Below are 20,049 nucleotides of genomic sequence, written 5' to 3'. Positions count from 1 at the left end.
TTTTAGTGATGTGCTTATTGCACTTGTGTACAACCACTTCCAAAGTTATTGCCAACTCTTTTCATTAAGTGAGTAATTGTCACTTACAGTTCTTAAAATTTCACAGGATCCTTAAAATCAGGATTTAGAGAAACCTAGTGAGTGAGTCCTCACCTGTCTGAAGCTGTTCTTTTCTCCCACTTGCTTTTGGCTTCTAGGGATGGGTAAGACTTTTCGGAATTCTGCTGCCCTCAGATTTCTTCTGTAAAAGGCAAATCTCAAAGCAGTAAATGGGGAGTTCTTCTCTGTCTCACTTCAGGTCTCATTTGCTGAGGAGGAACTCTAACCAACTTCCTGTTGGCAGTTCCCTAAGCAAGAGATGGCCAGGGATGATGACAGTCACATCTGAGTCGAGTCCTGGCTTCCGTGTTACAAATTGCATGGCTCACTATAACCTAGTTAAGCTGGGTGACCTTTAGCAAGTGATCTGCCTCTTTAAGCCTCAGTTTCCTCATCTGTAGGATGAAGTTAATAATAGCATGGAATGCATATGATTGCTGTGAGGATTCCCTGGGATTGTCTGGTGCAGCTTAGCACATAGTAACCAGTGGCTCCTGAGGTTGGCTGGCAGTAGTACTGGCTGCAGCAGCAGCAGCCGAGAAGCCCAGAGTTCCCTTCTCAGAGGATCTGGAGCCAGCCCTCCCTCCCCTTTCTAGTCATTGCCCTTTGGAAGAGTGTGTATTGTTTATCTTCCTCTCTGATGTGCTTATAGGGGAAAAAAGTATCAATTAAAACAACCCAGGGCTGTGAACCAGCTAAAAATCTCCATGAGGCATATTAGGTAGCCTCAAGGGTGATTCTCTTTTAGCTCCTAAAATTAATTTTCCAATTTAGCAAACGCCCGTCTCTCCCCAACCAGCAAGCAAAGATCCAAAACATGACAACTCTTCAAGGTGTTCGCGCTGTAGAGTTCGCCTCGGAAGACACAGTGATTTTGGATGGGGTCTGTGTTCTACACACATTGTGATCTAAAAGAACAAATTTCTCAGTCTAGTTGCGGGACTGGCTGTTTTCAAAGTACCTGGTGGCTTAGTTGGAGTTAGTTTTGTTTTTACAAGTAGTTTGTGTGGATGGGCTCTGTATCAGCGATTTCAGGATATAGCATGTAGACTCTTAGACCTTAGTGAGCACTTAGCAGAATTGAAGGATGCCAGTAAGTACTGACTTATCTCCAGTGCCCCCCAGCCCCCCTTTCCAGGAACATACCTTTAGGGCGATTCTAATGTAGGTTGAAGACTATGCACCACTTGTTACACCCTGGCAGCAAGGCACGGTGTTCCTGCTAACTTGGAATCAGACCAACTCTGCATCTTACTGGCTTTATATTGGGAAAGTTGATCTGTGAGTTGTAATACTCCTGTAGATGGTGAGAGTAACCCCATTTTTACAATGTGTACTATATGTATTAAAATGTAAAGCACTTCGAATAGTAAATGCCAGTTTTTGTTGTTGTTGTTTTTAACCTTTTCTGGGAAATGAATTTTATTCCAGCTTATTTTGGGTCCCAAGACATTTGGAGAGGAGGGAGGGACTCGGTAAAAAACGGGGAAGAGTTGAAGGTAATATTTGTGAATGGGCGGGCTGGCTGGCGGTCTTCCTGTGAAATAAGCTAGGCTCGCAGCTCCAGGGGCTGCTTGCAACAGTGGGTGGTTAGTTCCACACAGATGATCTTTCAGAAGGGCAGCAATATTTAATTTTTTTGGAAAGCCTGTAAGTATCGTATTATCCTGTTAGATTAAGCATTAACTAACTGTTGGGCACTAGCTGAGGGTCTTACTTAGAGGACAGTTGTGCTTTTTGAGGACAGTTGTGCTTTTTGTACTTTTTTTCGCTTGGGTTATAAAATAGTTTATTTTTGAGATGGGCAGGGTATGGTTTGTGGTGACTAACAGGGTTTTCTTAAGATGTTTGAGAACTTCAAACCCCTAATAGGCTGTAGGTCAGTAATGTATTACACGATGGTGACGTATTACGTCATAATTTAAAGTCTTCTTTCCTCAGAGTACCATTTGTATTTTTCAGAAACTTGTTGCTCCCCTAACAAGGAGCAGAGTTCATTGGAAGAGTTATGTTATGTGTGAGGCAGTGTGATAAGAGCCTGAGGTTAGGCAGACTTGGGACCAAATCCTGGCTTAGCCACTTGCTTCTTTTATCATGTTGAACACAATACTTTATTTTTCTGGGCTGCAGTTTCCTCATCTGAAAAATGGGATACCTGCACTGTAGGGTTGTTATATGAGGACTAGTGATAATGTGAAAGACCTAGCTTGGTATTAGGCTGCTTTAACAGAGATTAAAGGAACAGTGGTTTAGGCAAAATAAAAGTTTGTTTTTCTCTTACATAACAGTTTGCATAGAAGCAGCTGTAGCTAATTTGGTGACTCCATGATGTTGTAAACTCAAGTTCCTTATATATTGATGTTCATCGTCCGCAGCATCACCATGTCCTGCCCCAGCCAGCAGGAAGGATGAGAGAACTTGCGCTTCTTCTTTGAAGGTCACGGTGTGGCTGATGCTCACATTGTTTGCTCACTTTGCAGTGGCCAGTGCCTACTTACTTGCCCATAGCCAGCTGCAAGGAAGACTTGGAAATGCAGTCTTAGTTGAGGATGCCCACCTAAAACTTAAACTAATGTAATAGAAGGGATATCAAGGGATAGCTAGCAATTGCTTCTAGACACAGTGCTGTGCACAAAATAAAAATAGTGAGCAGCATTATTATTACCAGTGTTGATTTGAAGGGAAGTCACACTGACCCAGTGGTGTATCTTTATGTGACAAACTCTAGCTCTGACTATATAATCAGCACAACTTGTATTTTAATCTATCACGTAAAATATAAAATAATGCAAAGTTCTTGTTATAGAAGTCTCTTCCAGGGTCTGAATTGTAGGGAAAAAGAGTCACCCATCAGGCATTCTTTATCATTCATACATGCACAGGGGGTGAAAAGGAACCCCCATGAACAGTGATAGGCCCTGTGGGCCATCTAGGTCTAGATACACAGCTTATGTTTATGCCCATATTTTTAAAAGCACAAAGATTTTTGAAGACCCCTCTCAATTGAAGGATGGAATATAGGCGATCACTCATAGGACTGCCATATTTTGTAGTAGACTTGCTGGAAGGAACATGCTGCTTGAAGCTGAAAAAGTTATTGTTAAGGAAACTGCTTCTCATAAGTGGGACATTTGTGAGTCCTTAAGTTATAGTTCTTTTCCCCTCATCTATCTCAGACATACTCTTTTATGCATATGTCTTGTCCTCAAACTGGAGAACATGGGATCAACATTTTTGACAGTCTGCCTCCCCTCCAAATCATGAAAGATATATTGGATAAGTCACTCTTGGTTTTGTGGAATTTTAAGACATCTCAGAAAAAGTAGCTCAGGTTCATTGCTTTGCAGCATCAAACTTGATCCATTTTTAATGTCTTGGGCCTAAAACCATTTCCAGCCACAGCCTGAAGTAACCTGAAATGTATGTACCTTACTGGATAGGGTGAGAGAACAGAAAGTGGTTCCTTATGACCAATGGCTTCCTAATTCCCATTTATCAAACCCATGGTCATCGTTAGATTTGGAGAAATGGCATTATCCATCTTTAACCTTGTTTTCAGCAGGTCGTTACAACTAGTTTCTAGTCATTCAGTGCCAAGGAGGTGATGGATATTGCCCTCCTCCCCTAGTCCTCTGCAATTCCATAGCTAAATTTTCTTGTTCCTTGAGTTCTGTAAGCAGAAGCAGGCTTTTTGGAGGCTGTGGAGGAGCCCAGATTGGAGTGAGCACTTCTTTTTGCCTTGCATCTGTGAATATTAACAAATGAAAAAAAAAAGAATTCAAATCATTCTTTTGAGCATGTTTAACCAAAGTTCTCTGATGATTAGAATTTTTAGGAGTGAAAATTTTAAGCCTTCTTTCTTTTATTCTTATATTTACCTAGAGAAACGGGAACATTCCAACTTAAATTCTTTCTAGTGCAAATTTAATTTTTAATTTTAACTAACTCAAAACTGTGTTTTTATTGCCTTGTTAGCTTTTCTAATGAGCAGTAGTTGTGTTTTCTCCAGAATTCTGTAGATTAATTTAGGTGTTCTACATTGCATTTAAATAGTAGAAAATAATACACAATTACATAGTAGTGATAATGTGTATTAAAGTTTCAGTAGGCTAAGATAGCCAGTCAAATCAATGAACTTCTATTTTGGACTTTGCATAAATTTGGTCCTTTTAATTTGATGGAAAACAAACCCTTTCGCTGTGTTATGAGATACGGTTGTATGTCAAGTGCTGTTTATTTGGCACCTGGCTTAATATGGCACCGAATTATTCTGAACCACATTTTGCATGTGTAGAATAATCATGAAATAGAAGTTGAAAAATGTGATCAGTCACTTTCATATTGTGCCTTAGGGAGGAAATGAACAAAATACAGTGGTTACATGCACCGGTGGTAGTGTTCTCGCCTCGTAATGGCACCAGGTTAACTTGTCTTACTGCTGTTAACTTTGTAAGGAATCAGTGGCTCATGAGAACATGGTTTGATGTAGGAGAGCTTGGCTGAAAGCACCAGAGGTCCCCTGACACGTATGCAGTGACACCCGTAAGACCTGAGATCATTCATTAAGGGCCAGCAGCCTTTACGGGACACCTCTGCTTCCCAGCCAGGCCATTTCATCAGTGTTGGTAATGTGTTCTGACAGTGTTGTGTATCTAAGGAATGTCCTAAAGTGACTAATACACCTGGAGTGGGGCTTTAGAGGATTTGGACCAGTTTTCTAATTTTTACATTGGGCGGCCTTCCATTTAAAATGTTTTTTCTCACAATACTGAGTGAGGCATCAGAGAGCATAATCCTGTCCCAAGTTCCATGGCTGACAGATTGACTTGTTCTGCATGGCCGTGTGTTTGGTTGACAGTTGGATATTTGGTGAGATCCTTATGGCCTGCTTCCCCTCAGGAAATGAAAGATGGTTCTCAGGAAGGAGAACTTTTTTCTGCAGGTTTAAATGTGGGCCTCCTTCCAAAGGCAGCAGTGCCAACTCTTATCTGTATGTGTCTAAAAACATTAGTGTGTATTTGAGAAACTGACTCATTTCTTTGACTTTCAGTTAGGTAGTGGTTGGATTATTATTACTGGACTTAAGCTTTAAGGTACCTTAAGTTAGAGCTGCATTGTCCGGTACAGTAGCCATAGCCATAAGTAGCTAGCTAGATTTAAATTAAAATTAATTAAAGCTAAATGTGGTTAAAAATCCAGTTTCTCAGTCGCACTAGCCACACTTTGTGTTCAATATCCACCCATATGTGGCTAGGGAGCACAGATCTAGAACGTTTCCAGCATTGCAGAAAGTTCTATTGGAAAGCTCTGGACGCGTAGAGCTTATTGGACATATCAGTGAAGAATGCCTTGCCTGCATATGAATGAGAATGAAGAAGACAAGGCCAAATGGTCAGTACGAGAAAGCCTCGGGCAGCATTTCCCAGGGTGTCTCCTGAGAGCCTTAATCCCGAGCTCCATAGCCAAAGTTGTTTGGAAAGGCCTGCATACATCTTCACCCTCTTTCGAGATTTGAAGCTCTGAGAAGGCGAGCAGTTTGCCAGGTACTAGCCAAATTACACCTTGTGAATTTTAAAATTGTATTTTGTATAAGTAATAACCTAATTTCTTGTGGGCCTAAATAACATTTCTTGGGATACCATTTAGGAAAGACTGACTAAAAGAGTTTTGGTTAAATTTATAGCTCATTTGTGTTAGTAAACTTGGTAGACTTGCTGGAAAAGGCTCTGACTTAATGGATGTGGAGTGACACTTCTACTTGGATTTGATCTGCTCAGGATCAGATTGTGTCGTCACATTGAACACAGCCAGAGGAGTAGCCAGAAGGATGAGTGAGTCTCCTAAAGCCAGTGACCTGGGGATATTTAACCTGGAATAGAGAAAGTTGAAAACATGCATTATGCCATTTTCAAATACCTGAGGGTGCACTACTGTGGAGGAGAATTTAGAGACAGAATCGTGTGGGAAGTAGTTAGGGAGCAGTCTTCTCTCCTCCTCCAGCCACTCATTCTTTCTCTTCCTTGATAGACAAGCTTCTTTATCCTTCAGGAACCTTATCCAGGCTGTTCCCTTTGCCTCCAGTTCTTTTCTCCCTGCTTTTCACTCGCGGAACTCTTGCACATTCTTCTGGTCTTAGTTGTCCGGTCCACTTCCTTACGGAATCTTCCTCCAACCCTAAGACTTGATTAGATATTTCTCTGATGAGTGATTTCGTAGCATCCTGTCATTGTCTTCATGGAAACTATCCTGCAACTGTAATTACAAAGCCTCTTGAATGTTATTAATTCACTGTCTTGTTCATTAATCCTAGTTCCTGCCACAGTGCTTGGCACACAGTAGGTGCTTAATAAATAATTGAATGAATGAATAAGAAAACAAAGCCTTTCCTTGATGCCCCAGGAAATGTGCTGACCGTTCCTGCCAATAATCTTCCCTAGTCCTTTAAATCCTACATTCCTGTATTGTAAGACGCTCTCTGTGAATTGTGTAAGGAGGGGGGCCATTACCTCTTGCTCACTTTTGCATTTCCACATGTCAGGATAAGAATTTTAGTTCATTTTGCATATCTGTCCTTACTACCCCTATACTACCCCTGTCAATAAGAGGAATTTTTTTAAAAAATTGTAAGTTGTGATAAGAGTTTTTTAAATTAAAGTTTTTATTACAGGTACCAGATCTATTGCCATGCCTCAAAGTATTGGCATGGCAGATACTGTCCTTGTAGTCTGTTCTGAGAAACATACGTTCAACATCTAAGGTATATATATATTCTAGTGGTTTGTTGATGCCAGTTTCTCAGCAGGCTTTGTTGGACTTATAAGCTTATATTGTTTTAGTCTCTTTCGTGTGGAAAAAAATATTCTTAATACTTTGAACAAGTGCAAAAAGTAATTTTATGATGAAAGTAAGTAGGCAAGTGATTTAACGTATAGATTTTCATTTTACTGGTCTTTTTTTTTTTACAACCATGCTTGTATTCCTTAAGTCACAGTATTTTATTGAGATGTAATTTATGCATCATAAAATTCACTCATTTTTTTAGGTGTACAATTCAGTAATTTTTCGTAAATTTACAGAGTCGTGAAACCATAATCAGAATCTAGGTTTTTTGTCCGTTCGTTTGGATTTTTTAAAATTACAGGTCACAGTATTTTAAAGAATACATATTTGAGGTTTTATTTCTTTAATTTTTTCTCTCCTCCAAATCCCAGTTAGAGGCCCCTCTCTCAGAGACCCTTGGCTTGTTAATGTACTCCTAGTGGCACTTTATTTGGTGGTGCTGGTGGAAAGTTCAGACGGGGAACTCGTATCTGAGTGAGCAGCTTGAGCAATGAGAGAGGCCACAGGACTCTTCCTCCTGCAGATTTACCGGGTCTAGAGTGGCTGTCACCACTTGTGGTGAGGCCACAGAGGAGACCAGCAGGAAGTGGGAGAGGAAATGAGACGTGGGTGGAGCGGGAGGAGAGGGGCGGATGGGGAAGGGGAAGAGACGGCAGACTCATGGGAAAGCCTTCACGGTTCTAAGAAGATGTGAAAAACTTGCCAGATTTTCTGAGTCAGAGAGTTTATATGTTGAAATTTGAAAATGGAAGAACAATGCCTCTTTGGGTCCTATTGCGAGAGTACTTTAGGGCTTCTTCTCCTAGTGTTCATTTTTTTCTTTTGGGATCATTTGCCCTTCTTCATGCTGCTTCGGTGTGTGGTACAGTGTTACTTGTGGCTGAGTGAGCAATGTCCGAGTGTTTCTGGTGCTTTCAGAGCACAAGGGGGGAGGAGGCATTCTTTGCCTTAGGGAGCTTCCGTTCAAAAAGTCCTTAAGCACCACATGATTCACGGTTGTAAGCAGAAATAGGGAAGTAAAATCCTGAACTACAGGTAAAGTTCAGATATGGTATTAGCCCATGGCCATTGCCAGGAGAGAAAAGGAAGGAGCTGAATCATGACTTCCATTGTCATTTTAGCTTTTTAGCAAGAGTTTCTATAAAAGCATCTGATGTCAGTGTTAACGGTTCACTGGTGTGTTTCTGGTTTTCTCAGTAAATGTACTTGATTTTAATGCCAAGTCAGAAAGATATCCCCACTGCCTAAGGCATCTTTGCTCATCTTGGCAGTTGGAATCTAGTTTATGAAGCAAGAACTGAGCGATCTTTGTGGTAGAAAGGCCCTAACTAGATGTATTTTCTGCATTTCTGTCTCATGGAACTGTTCTTTGAATACTTAATGTAAAGTAGATGATATTTCAGTAATATGGAGAGGTATTTAAGTAATATGCAGAAATGGCGGAGAGTAAGAGCTTTTAAAAACTTTAATTGAACTAATGGATGTGTGAATGGAATGAGAGGTATGCATGTTGAATAAGTGTACATGTGTTCTTTGGCTTTCAGTTTCATGGAAGTTTTGAGCAGCCATTGTTGAGTGTTGGAAAGTAAAAGGTAGAAAATTCCATAAAAATTTTTGTCCATAAACTCACTTTGAATATTAGATAATTCCCAGAGTCATCCTACATGCTTTTTGTTTGTTTGTTTGTTTTTTCTGCTTTCCAAGTACTGCTAGTTTTCACTACCCTGACAACCAGATTTGTCCTAAATCTAAATACGAGCTCTGTGCTTGGCACATGGTAGATGCTCAATAAACATACATGGTCAGGTTGGCTTCAAGAGAGAACAGCTATTACTGGCCGTTTTATCGATTATACCTCTCTGTTCCTTCTAGTGTTTTCATGAATCTTTAGGATTTTTACTTTCAGAGAAAGAGGAAAATGAATTATTTCACTTCGGTAAATATTTTATTAAAGAGTAAGGATGGTTGGAGATATCTATTATAAAGATTTTGGGGATTGCTTCTGAAGCCCTTGTTTTGAAACAGACTCTTAAAAAAAAATCAAGGTATATAGTTTAATGATCAGAGTCCATTAAAAGTGTAAAATGCAGTGATCTGTCATTTGACAGTTTTTCTTGCATTATTAATAGGCATAAAATACACATTTCTATTAGGAAATCAAGGGTGAAAACACCGCATGTAGATAAACTAATTTAAAGCAGTTTCCTTTCCCATATCACCTCCCCCACTACCCCTACAGAGCTGGGAAGTGGAAATAGTGGCCACCCTAGTTAATCCCAGTAACTGTATATTTGGGGGCTTTTCAATGTAGTACCAGGTATGTCGAGGGGAATTGCATATATAACTGATGGCTTAGCTTTTTCTGTGTATTAAGCAGTATGATAGTTGAGCTTCGTACTCACTTCCAATCAGTAGAGAATGTTAGTACATTTCTCAGCTGGGATCAACCAAAACAAGTCTCTTCCCAGCCACAGAAAGGAGTACCTGTTTCACAGCACAGTCTCTGGCTCTTCATTCACTAAACCAAGTTGAAAAAAGTACAGAAGAGACCTATTTTAGACTCAATTTGAGTGTGTATGTACTAGAGTGTTCAAGTGTATTTAGTTGGGAATAATATTTACATTTTGGGGGTACTGTATAAGCACTTGTGTGTGTCCAGATGTGAGTGCCTTCATGCAGAGAGACTTCTGTGCTATTTAATTTTTCTGATATTACTAAAATTATTAAAATCAGATCTTGCTTATTCTCTTTAGAACTTAATCGTGGTCAGAGGGATTTTCCTATGCTGTCCATCCTAAGTTTTCAAAAGAAAAATAACTTAAACTTGTAGGTTTTAGTTTTCCTATTGCATTAAAAAAAATACCTGAGGTCCTTAAACTTTACTGCTGGCAAGAGTTGTACATTTTTAATATCTTTTAAATATGCAGCCCTTAATGACAGGAATGAAATTAGCGCTTTTTTCACATTTACAGAAGAAATGTAAACGTTGAATTCTATATGTCCTTCTAGTGTCTTCTCTAACAGATACCAGGTGGAAACTTAGTAAGTACTTGCAGGCAATATTTTCAAAGCATGTCTTATGTAAGTGGCAGAGAAAAAGACAAAGAAAGCAGGTGAGATGGGTTGTGTTGTTTTGTTAGTATTTGCGGAAGATGTTGGGTCAACGTGCACCACTGATTTGAAAGTAAAATTTAAGTTGCTTCTATCAGTTGTAAGGGAGCATCTTTCATGGGGGCGCAGGGATGATCCCTGCAGTTGGATGTCCAGTTACTTCTCAGCACTGTAGAGACAGAGGTACCCTAGACATTTAGTCATCCACCACCCAAGAGCTTTTATTTGAAATATGGAGACCCCTGAATCCTGTTTTGCATGTAATTAAAGTTAGAGGACATGTTAGGAAAAGCTGTTCTTGACTGACTAGAAAACAAATAATTGTATTCTGTTTCTGATCTTCATTTATAGCACCAGCAACAAGTGGTGCAGGCTGTGGAACGGGCCAAGCAGGTGACCATGGCAGAACTGAACGCCATCATTGGGGTACGTGGCCTTTCCATTTTAGCTCTGATCATCGTAGTGTTTGTTATCAGCTCTCTCTTGCTCTCCTTTTAAATTTTGTTCAACCAAAGGGGCAAAAGGCAATAGAGGACCACAAAGTGAAATGAAGCACTTTGCCTTCAATCTCACATGAAGTTTGTCAGGAACTGTGGACATATTCTCACCAATTCAAGTTGACAGTGTTCCTGAAAAGTTTCCCCCTAAGGAGGCTGGGTAGTTCTTTTTCATAATACTTCTTTCCTTTGCAATCAGCCTCTGTTGCTAGCCTTTTGCCAGTAAAAAGACACACATTGCCCTGATGTTAAAATGACCTGATTTCTTTTATCTTTCCTCAAATATCGAGTATCTTAATACCATTTTTAGTGAAATAAAATGTACATTTTCACATCTCCCTGCTACTCTTCCTCCCCTGTGATGAGTGGTTCTTTAAGGACTAGTGTCCATTGGTAGTAGAAATAATAGATGAACCATACCTTTTTGCAAAATCAGCGGGCCAGTTGGAAAATCCTTCCTAGTACCATTAACGTTGCATAGAAATCCTGCTGGAATTCATAGGTTTGAGCAATCACTCCAACTCCACTTATATTTTTATTCTTCCCGATTAAGGTAACCAGTAATAAAATAAGGTGCTAAAACTTAGAAATAATAAAGGCAAAAAATCTTAGCTGAGAAAAGCACAATATTCACATCTCTGTTTATGCAGCTGTTAGAAGCAGTTCCTTAGGTTATTCTAATGAAGACACTACAACTGTACTTTCCTCTTTCTGCCCCTTCCCAAATACTTGCTTTTGTGTATAGATTATACACAAAAGTCTTCTCCCTTTTTTCTTCCTCAGTGTATCAAACACACTTTGAAATGCTAATTATTCCATTTACTTTCATTAAAATTCAAATTGCTGAGTGAAGATGCAGATAAGGGTCGCCTGATAATCAATCTGAAGTGAAGATATTGCTTCAATTATGCCTCTGTCTTTTAACAAGGAAATCAGACCTCTGGGATGGCTGCCGATGGTGGTGGAGCAATAGTCTGATTGCAGCTTGTTTTTAATGGGCTATTTTGAGCTCTATTTTCTGTCCCTCTGACCACAAGAAAATACCAGTAGTAAATTAGAAGACATAATAAATGGAAAAGAGTAACCTTTATTTCCTCGGAAGTGTCCTTTGGCAAGAAGAGGCTGAATCAGAACAAGCCATGTAGAGACTCATTTGTTGTATATTTTCTGTGTTGAGGGGGTGGTAGAGAGATGAATACATTTCACAATTAGTTTTTATTTCCAAAAATTGCAGAAAACGGCAGTATAAAAGTTTCTTTTTTTAACGTTGAGAAAGCTTTAATTTTAAAGTTAGTGTATATGTATATACCAGCTGTGTTTGCTTGAAGCACATGTTGTATTCCTTTTGGGATATACTTCGATTACCAAATCTCCCAAGGTCACTGGGGATAGAACCTCCTTTTCTCACCCACCTCCTTTTCTCACCACTGCAGTCTGCTGTCGAAGGAGAGAATACATGGGTGAGGACCTATAGAAGAGCTGCCTGGGTCATTTCTGGCTTGGTGTTTATTTTTGTATGAACTGCTAAAATACACGTAGCCGTCCTACCTTATGTCTGGTTGGCAGCCCTTTCTAGGAAAACAGAATGCTTTTTATGTTTCTTTTTTGAGTCTTATTAGTTACTGTCGGTACAGTGGTGAGATTAATCTAAATCAGAAACACATTGTTTTGTGTTGGATGTTGCTTAAAAATATGAGGGAAGATGTAAAAGCAGAACAGTTCCCTTTCTTTGATCACGTCAAGTATATTTTTAATACTGTTTTATATCTATTTCATTTGCATACTTTGTTTTGAATGGGATGGCAGATGGCCTTTTCTCAGGGAGAAGATGATTTATTAGACTGTAGCCGAGTAACTGACAGACATATTGTGTATATATGGATTTAATTATTAAAACAAAGCTAATTTAATTTGGTGACCTAAAAACTTATTTGAGGAACTAACTCAGAGCTGCATGCTATCAAAGCAGCGTGTGCTGTAGTTGGTGGATCTGGTGGCAATTCCAAATTATTTGTATCTGAGCAGAAAATGGAATCAAAATCACATCATCTGACTGTTCTGCAGAACAGATTGCAGAAATAGAAAAAACAAACCCAGCAGTTTTAGGGAGCCACAAACCAAGTGAGGAGGAAAGAGCCCCATTACGCCGAACTCGCCTGATGCATTTCTGTGGCTGCTGTTCTCTGTCTTTGTCTGTTTCAGCCCTGCTTAGTGCCTTGTGTCCAGTAGTTTTCAGTTGTAACACTGTGGAACTTTAAATGCACCTGCTGTTCTGTGTCTGGTTAGGCATGGCTGTGTTGTGAGGTGGTGGTATTTTGACCTGCTACCAAAAGTGATGAGAGGTCAATTTTAGATTTTTGTGACTTGATTTTTAGGTAGTCGTCAGTGATTTTCTGCACCCAGGGAATGAAAGTTTTCCTCCTGAGAGGCAAAGACCCACCTAAGCCCCTGCAGACCTTCATTTATTTCTCACTGCCTATGTGTCTGTTTTATATGTTATGCACACCATCCAGACAAGCACAAATGTTCCCAAATTTAATGAAATCTGATGAAGCACCTTTTTTAACTCTGCAGTATTATTCTACCTTCATTGGTAAATGAGCCAAACCAGTGATCCATGCAGTTTAAATGCAAAAAGCTGAAGTGAGCCCGAAACCTGGAGAGGCGGCTTGTTCTCTTGACAGTAAGCTAGTTGTGTTTAATGGAATGAAACACAGTTATAATGATTTCTTTCACAGGTCATGTTCAGTTTAAAACTGTTGATAGATAGAAATAAGTTAAATATCATTTATCTTTTCTTTATAGGGGAAAAAACCCAGGAAAATGCCTGTGTTGTTTTCTATAGTTAATACTTTGTTTTGAATTGTTCGTATTTCACATTTCCTTGAAGCTTTCCCGGAGTTCCCTCAAATGGGCTGTGGGAATGTTATGCATCTAGTTAGATCTTGTCATGTGTCCTGCTAGCCACTGTGTTTTTAAATTAGAATCTCTATAAGATCACACTGTTGGAACAACACACAAATTGTAGTTTTAAATCAGTAATATGATCTAATTAGAAATGATGTTTTCATTTCCTGTATTACTAAATTGAGTCATCTGACTATCTTAAAATGCTTTTTAAATCCATTACACTATATAATCAGCACATGCTGTGTGAATGTGGTTATGTTTAATAAAGGAGGCTAAGTTGGAACCTCATGAGAATTTCACCAAAGAAACTCCCATTAAGAAAAAAGTTCTGTTAGTACAAACATTGGAAAGGAAAATGTTTGGCTTGTAAACATAGAAAATGGGGTTCCTTTGGATTCCTTCCCCCTCTTTTTTAACCTCTTTGAGGAAAGAAATGATAGAAATGTGCATTTTTTAAAAAAGTACACCCCCTTAAAAAATCCTTAAGAACAGGTATGCCATGGTGGTGTAGGAAAATGCAGTTTAGCACAAGAAATGCTGAACCTCAATTTTTAGCAGTGACATTTTAATGATAGGAAGTCTGCAAAATTATTTGCCATCAATTGTAAAGGCAATAACAAGCCTTGGTGGTTTTTCACACTCTCTGTGTTAAGTGCTTTCAGAATGACAGCGTAAACTGTGTTAGAGAACTCCAAGGAAGTAAAACTGATTAAAATGTTCATGCTTGAATGGTGCTGATGGAATAGTTCATTTGGACTTTCTCTACCTCCTGCAGCTCAAGCTGAAATATTAAAATTCAGTGGATTTAAATCTCTCTCCTCTCAGCTCAGGAAAAAAACATTACATTTTAATAGGTTTTAAACCCATAATTCATTGGTTTGGAGCAGCGCTATTAAATCTATTTAAATATTACTTGTATTACTAAGGCAGTGATTTAAATGACTGTGCCTTTACCAGTCTATGTGTTTGAGTTAGTTTAAAAAAAGAAAGACAATACACTTGGGGTTTTTTTCCTTCCTCTTAGCATTTTGTTTTATCGTCCTTGTCCTGTGATTGGCCCTTAAATTGTGTGTGTGTGTGTGTGTGTGTGTGTGTGTGTGTGTGTGTGTGTGTACACATATATGCATTTTAGATTGGCATTCTGGCACAGGGTCTTGCAGTATGACAGTTTTTAAATGGTACATCCCTCTTTTTCCATTATAGATTTAAAAACAGCTATTTTAAGTTTCAGAGGCATTTAGATCCACCATTGTGATAATTTCCCTTGTTGTCTTTATAAACTAATTAGGCAAAAAAGCTGAAAGATATAAATATGTGTATATATTAAAACGTGTGTGTGTGTATGTGTTTTCCCCGCCATTACATCACAGCCTCTAATGGCACAAAGTTTGAAATAAAATTAAAAATAGAACTTCACTCTTTTGACAAAAGCAAAAATGTGTGAAGTATCTGAGAGCCACATTTTACCTCTTCTGTGTTTGCTAATAAAGGGCTTTCCAGAGGTGTTCTTAATTTTGCAGTGGTTGTACTCTTCACCCTTTTTGGGCACAGATATCCTGCAGTGCAGAAACCGTATTGTCCTTCCTTGGCCCACCTCATACCCTCCTTATCTGCCTTTCTCTCTAGTCATTGCCACAACAACATGTTTTCTGTGGCTTGACAACACCTCCCCTCAGCTGCACTGGGAAGCTCTTTCATTTCCCCAGGGCTTTTTGTGGGGAGTCCACTCCTCACTTAGGCGTGTGCAGCGTAGAAGAGTGAGGGGGTTTCTCCTCACCATGGGGTAATCCTGGGCTTATATGTGAACAGTCAGTGGAACACTCTCCTCCTGCCCCTTTGGTGGGCAATTTTGAGATGCTTTCTGCATACAGTCCTTCACAGAGGGGTCCCAGCAGGATGGAGTTCAGTTGCCTGCAGTAGTGATCAACTACCTTGTTTTCAGTTTTTCCCTCCTTCCCTGATCACTTTCTTCAGCCCCCACTCCTGTTTTGGAATCATTTTTCCCGATTAACTGCAGCCAAGCCCCGTCCCTCCGCTTTCCTGGAGAATCTAAGATGCTCAGTATTTGACCTCATAGGCCTCAAGCTCTTTAAGGGGACTCTGGTGTAGGTAGGCAATTGAACTCACGTACTACAATCATAGTTTGTTGTGAGCTCTGTGCATAAAACATATTCTTTAACGTCTCAGCTTTTACATTGTTTTTTAAATGACTACTCTTCAGTGAACTTACAGGTGAGCTTCTCTTTCTTGTTGTTCTGATTACTATCGGTATTTTCTAAATGTATATTATATGGAATAAACTAAAAAACAAGCTATAAAATAGATTTCTGTTATATCAGAGATTGTTATTCCGGCTTTGTTACTGTCTTTACTCAACAGTGTGCCTGGAGCTTAAAGACTTCATAAAATATGCTTGCCACTGACTACATGATGTACATAGATTGGTGGGATAAGGGTTGGAGGTGGAGGGTAGAGGCTGGTTTTCTGCAGTTGTAGGGCTCTGTTTACCTGCTCATCTAAGCCAAAGAAAGCAGTTTTAACGTCGTTCTACACATTCCTCTATCTTATATTGGTATGTGTGCCCCCTCACTTTTGGTTGTTTATTTATTTTTTTAACTTGTTCATTTACTGTGGATCGGGGACTGTGTTATTGAGTGATGTAGTCATAATCTAATCTTTGTGCTGTAATTTGATGAGGCTCTAAGAGGCAGTAATTTCCCTTCTCTCATATCTAAGACTCTCATATACTTAAGTAATTTTTAAACCCTGTCTCTACTTCAGAACTCCCTAAAAAACCTAGATAAAGAACAGGATTTCTAATCTGTGCTTACTTTGTACACTCTGTTAATTTGTTACAAAGCTTCTCTAGAAGAAATTTCTAGAAGCTAGTCAGTTTTGTTTGTTCTTAATTGTTGCTAACCTGAAGTGCTACTGTTTTGCTCCTGTTGAAGGGGGAGCCCTCTCTCCCTCCTTCCCCCTAATAAATGCGTTTCCATAGCTCCTGGTAGATTTAAGCGCACAGTGTTACAGGAGTTGCAGAATGTGTCTAGGCGGGTGCATCTGACCTAGCTTAAAGCATGTGGGCTTTGGGCTTCCACTAAGAAGAAAGTGGAGTTTCCCAGAGCTGTACATCTGCATTTCATTCACACCAGTGCACAGCAGGCGGAGCCTGTGTAGGGGTCCAGAGGACTGGTTGGGAAGTGTTACACAGAAAAGCAGGTTTCACTCAAGGCAGCTTGCAAGTTTGCACGTTGTTATCCCTTTTTTATTGGTTAGTGTGGTGTTTTTTTGTTTTTTTTTTATTTGTTCCCATTTTGCTTCCCCCTTTCTAGTTCTCTTACTGACTTCTTCCCAGTAATGCTTCTACAAGCAACATCAACAACTCCCATCTAGCCAGACCTTTTCCCGCGTGGACCCAGCCTGCCTTGTATCCCTCAAAGCTGGGAGAGAGGAGGCAGGCTCCCCCCAGACAGGCAATTAAAGGATTGATGACTTAGGCTAAGTTTTAAGGACTGTTGGTGTGTGTTTTCCTCAAAGCTCCCTAGCATATCATTCTCCCTAAAAATGCATTTGTGACCTTATCTCCTAAGGACTTTTGTGAAAAGGTTAGAACCTTTTATAGAACACTAAGAATAATTTAATGATTACATCTACTCATTCATTCATTCATTCATTCATTGCAGCCCATTAAAGGGGCACATTTAAATATTTTTTAATGTTTTCTGAAACATATTCTGAAATGATCCTCAGATTACATTTAAATCATCTTACTAAGGTTTTGGTGTTTGCAAGCTTTCTGATTTTACATTTTACTACACATAAATCAACCTTAATTAGCACATTTTAATTTCAATAAAACTTCAGTGTCCAAGGATAGCAGAATAAGGAGGAACAGGTAATAGAAAATGTGGTAAAAATGAGGCTGCATGCATTTCTAAATTTGTATTTTTTTTATTTGGAATTGGGAGCAATACATATTCATTATTAATATTCTGTATATTTTTAAAGATTTATCAAGGTATAATTTACATAAAGTAGAATTTACTCTTTCTAGCTCATAGTTCTGTGAGTTTGACAACCCAATATAGTCATGTGACTGCCACCACTGTCAAGGTACAGACTTTTTCTCTCCTGCCTTGCCCTGCCTCCCCAAATTCCTTTGTTCTTTGTAGTCAGTCCTTTTCCCTACCCCACTCCCTGGCAACTGCCCATGCTGTTTTTTCTCCCAAAGTGAGCCTTTTTGAGAATGTCATATAAATATATATATATGTAGCCTTTTGAGTTTTCATCTTCAGTTAGCATAGTGCATTTGAGGTTTGTCTATGTGGTTGCCTGTATCAGCAGTCAGTTCCTTTGTGTAGCTGAATAATATTCCAGTATGGATATACCAGTTTATTTAGCCATTCACCCCTTGAAGGACAGTTGGGTTGTCTCCAGGTTTTGGTGTTTGTGAATAAAGCCTGAGTAAATATTAACATACAGCTTTTTGTAAATTTTGTAAGTTTTTCCCTAGAAGTGGGATTGCTGAGTTATATGGTTAGTGTATGTTTAAAGTAACTGACACACTCTTTCCCAAAATGACCATACTGTTTTTCAGTCTTCACTAATATGTATGAGAGAACCTTTGTTCCACATCCTCACTAGCACTTGGAATGATAGGTTTTGGGAGTTTTTAGTCATTTCTGATACGTGAATAGTGGTACTTGTGTTTTTGTGCATTTCCATAAGAGCGAGTGATGTTGAGTGTCTTTTTATGTGCTTATTTGCCATCTCTATATCTTCTTCGGTAAGTATCTGCTCAAATCTTGCCTATTTTTCTTGAGTCAGTTATTTTATTTTTATCAAGTATTTTGAAATTTTAAAAAAATATTCTGGACATATGTACTGTATTTTGCAAATATTTTCTCCCAATCTGTAGTCATCCTTTAATTTTTTTTGATAATGTCTTTTGACGAGCAGAAGTTTTGAACATTGATGAAATCTAATTTATGAATTTTTTTTCTTTAGAGTCCTAACTTTTGACTCCTGTTGGTTCTCAGTAATCTCTGCCTCACCCACAACCACAAATATTTTCTGTTAGGTTTTATTCTAAAAGTTTTATGTTTAGACCCATGATCCAGTTTGAGTTAATTTTTGTTTATGGTGTGAGATACGGGGATATGGGTTGAGTTTCTTTTCTTTTTCTTTCCTTCCCCGCCCCCCGATGGACATTCAGTTCAGTTGTTCCAGCACCGTTTGTTGAAAAGACTGTCTTTTCTCCATTCAGTTGCTGTGCATCATTGTCGAAAATCTATTGACTATGTTGTGTGGGGTCCCTTTTCTGGACTTTATTTTGTTCCATTAAACTGGTGTCTGGTTTTTTGCCAATGACACGCTGTCTTGATTTTTGTAGCTTTCATTATTGCTATTCCCCATTCCATTTTGCAGGTTTTTTTGTTTGTTTTGTTTGTTTGTTTTTCTTTTCTTGGTTGCCTTCTTTCCAGTACCCCTCAGAACTCAGGTCCTTAACTGTCAGTATCCAAGAGATTGGCTGATGGATGAAGGAGAAGAATCCAAGCTCAATAGAACAACTTTCTCTCATTTAAAAAATGGTGTCTGTTCTGCCTCTAGACTGTTCTCTCAAGGGTGACTGCTTCTGCCATCTCCCCCTGGTCCCGGCTACTCCTTCTGCTAGTCTCCAGCGGCTTCCTCCTGGTAGAGTTTCTTGTTTGCACATTTGTCTTTCTGTTCTTCATTCTGTACACAGCAGCCAGAATGATCTTCTTCTAAAATATAAATTGGATCTTTTGCTCCCCAGCTTAAAGCCTGTCTCTGATGGCTGCCCATTTTGCTTAGAATGAAGTCTGAATTTCTTACCATGGCCCACAAGTCTCTGTGTGTGTTGACCCTTCACCCACCTCTCTGATTTCACATATCCCTCACTCGATTCATGTGACTTTTAGCCACGTTGGTCTCTTTCTTCTGTCCCTGGATATCCCAGGCATCTTCTTGACTGAGGGATTGTGCACCAGCTCTTCTACCTTCTAGAACCCCCATCCTCCATGTCTTGTCATGGTCTTCCTCATGCTCCTCCTTAAAATCTCAGCTCACTGTTTACAGTAGCCAGGACATGGAAGCAACCTAAGTGTCCATCGACAAATGAATGGATAAAGAAGATGTGGCACATATGTACAATGGAATATTACTCAGCCATAAAAAGAAACGAAATTGAATTATAATTAGGTAGGTGGACCTAGAGACTGTCATACAGAGTGAAGTAAGTCAGAAAGAGAAAAACAAATACCTATGCTAACACATATATATGGAATCTAAAAAAAAAAAAAAGGTTCTGAAGAACCTAGGGGCAGGACAGGAATAAAGACACAGACATAGAGAATGGGCTTGAGGACACGGGGAGAGGGAAGGGCAAGCTGGGACGAAGTAAGAGAGTGGCATGGACATATATACACTACCAAATGTAAAATAGCTAGCTAGTGGGAAGCAGCCCTCAGCTCAGTGCTTTGTGTCTACCTAGAGGGGTGGGATAGGGAGGGTGGGAGGGAGATGCAAGAGGGAGGGGATATGGGGATATATGTATACGTATAGCTGATTC

At 39.3% G+C, this 20,049-nt stretch overlaps 1 protein-coding gene across 4 annotated transcripts in view; it reads left to right on the top strand.

Annotated features, from left to right (window-relative positions):
- TLE4 (TLE family member 4, transcriptional corepressor) overlaps positions 1 to 20,049 on the top strand; it is a 154,660-nt gene that overhangs the window by 39,669 nt on the left and 94,942 nt on the right. For all 4 annotated transcript variants that reach the window (XM_060154947.1, XM_060154946.1, XM_060154949.1 and 1 more), the window contains exon 6: positions 10,402 to 10,476. In XM_060154947.1, coding sequence (XP_060010930.1) covers positions 10,402 to 10,476 — 75 coding nt within the window. The remainder of the gene's footprint in view (positions 1 to 10,401; positions 10,477 to 20,049) is intronic.

The sequence above is a fragment of the Lagenorhynchus albirostris genome, chromosome 7 (assembly GCF_949774975.1).
Source record: "Lagenorhynchus albirostris chromosome 7, mLagAlb1.1, whole genome shotgun sequence".
Taxonomy (NCBI): domain Eukaryota; kingdom Metazoa; phylum Chordata; class Mammalia; order Artiodactyla; family Delphinidae; genus Lagenorhynchus; species Lagenorhynchus albirostris.
The sequence above is the reverse complement of the archived record's forward strand: the minus strand, read 5'-3'. Positions and strand labels throughout refer to the sequence as shown.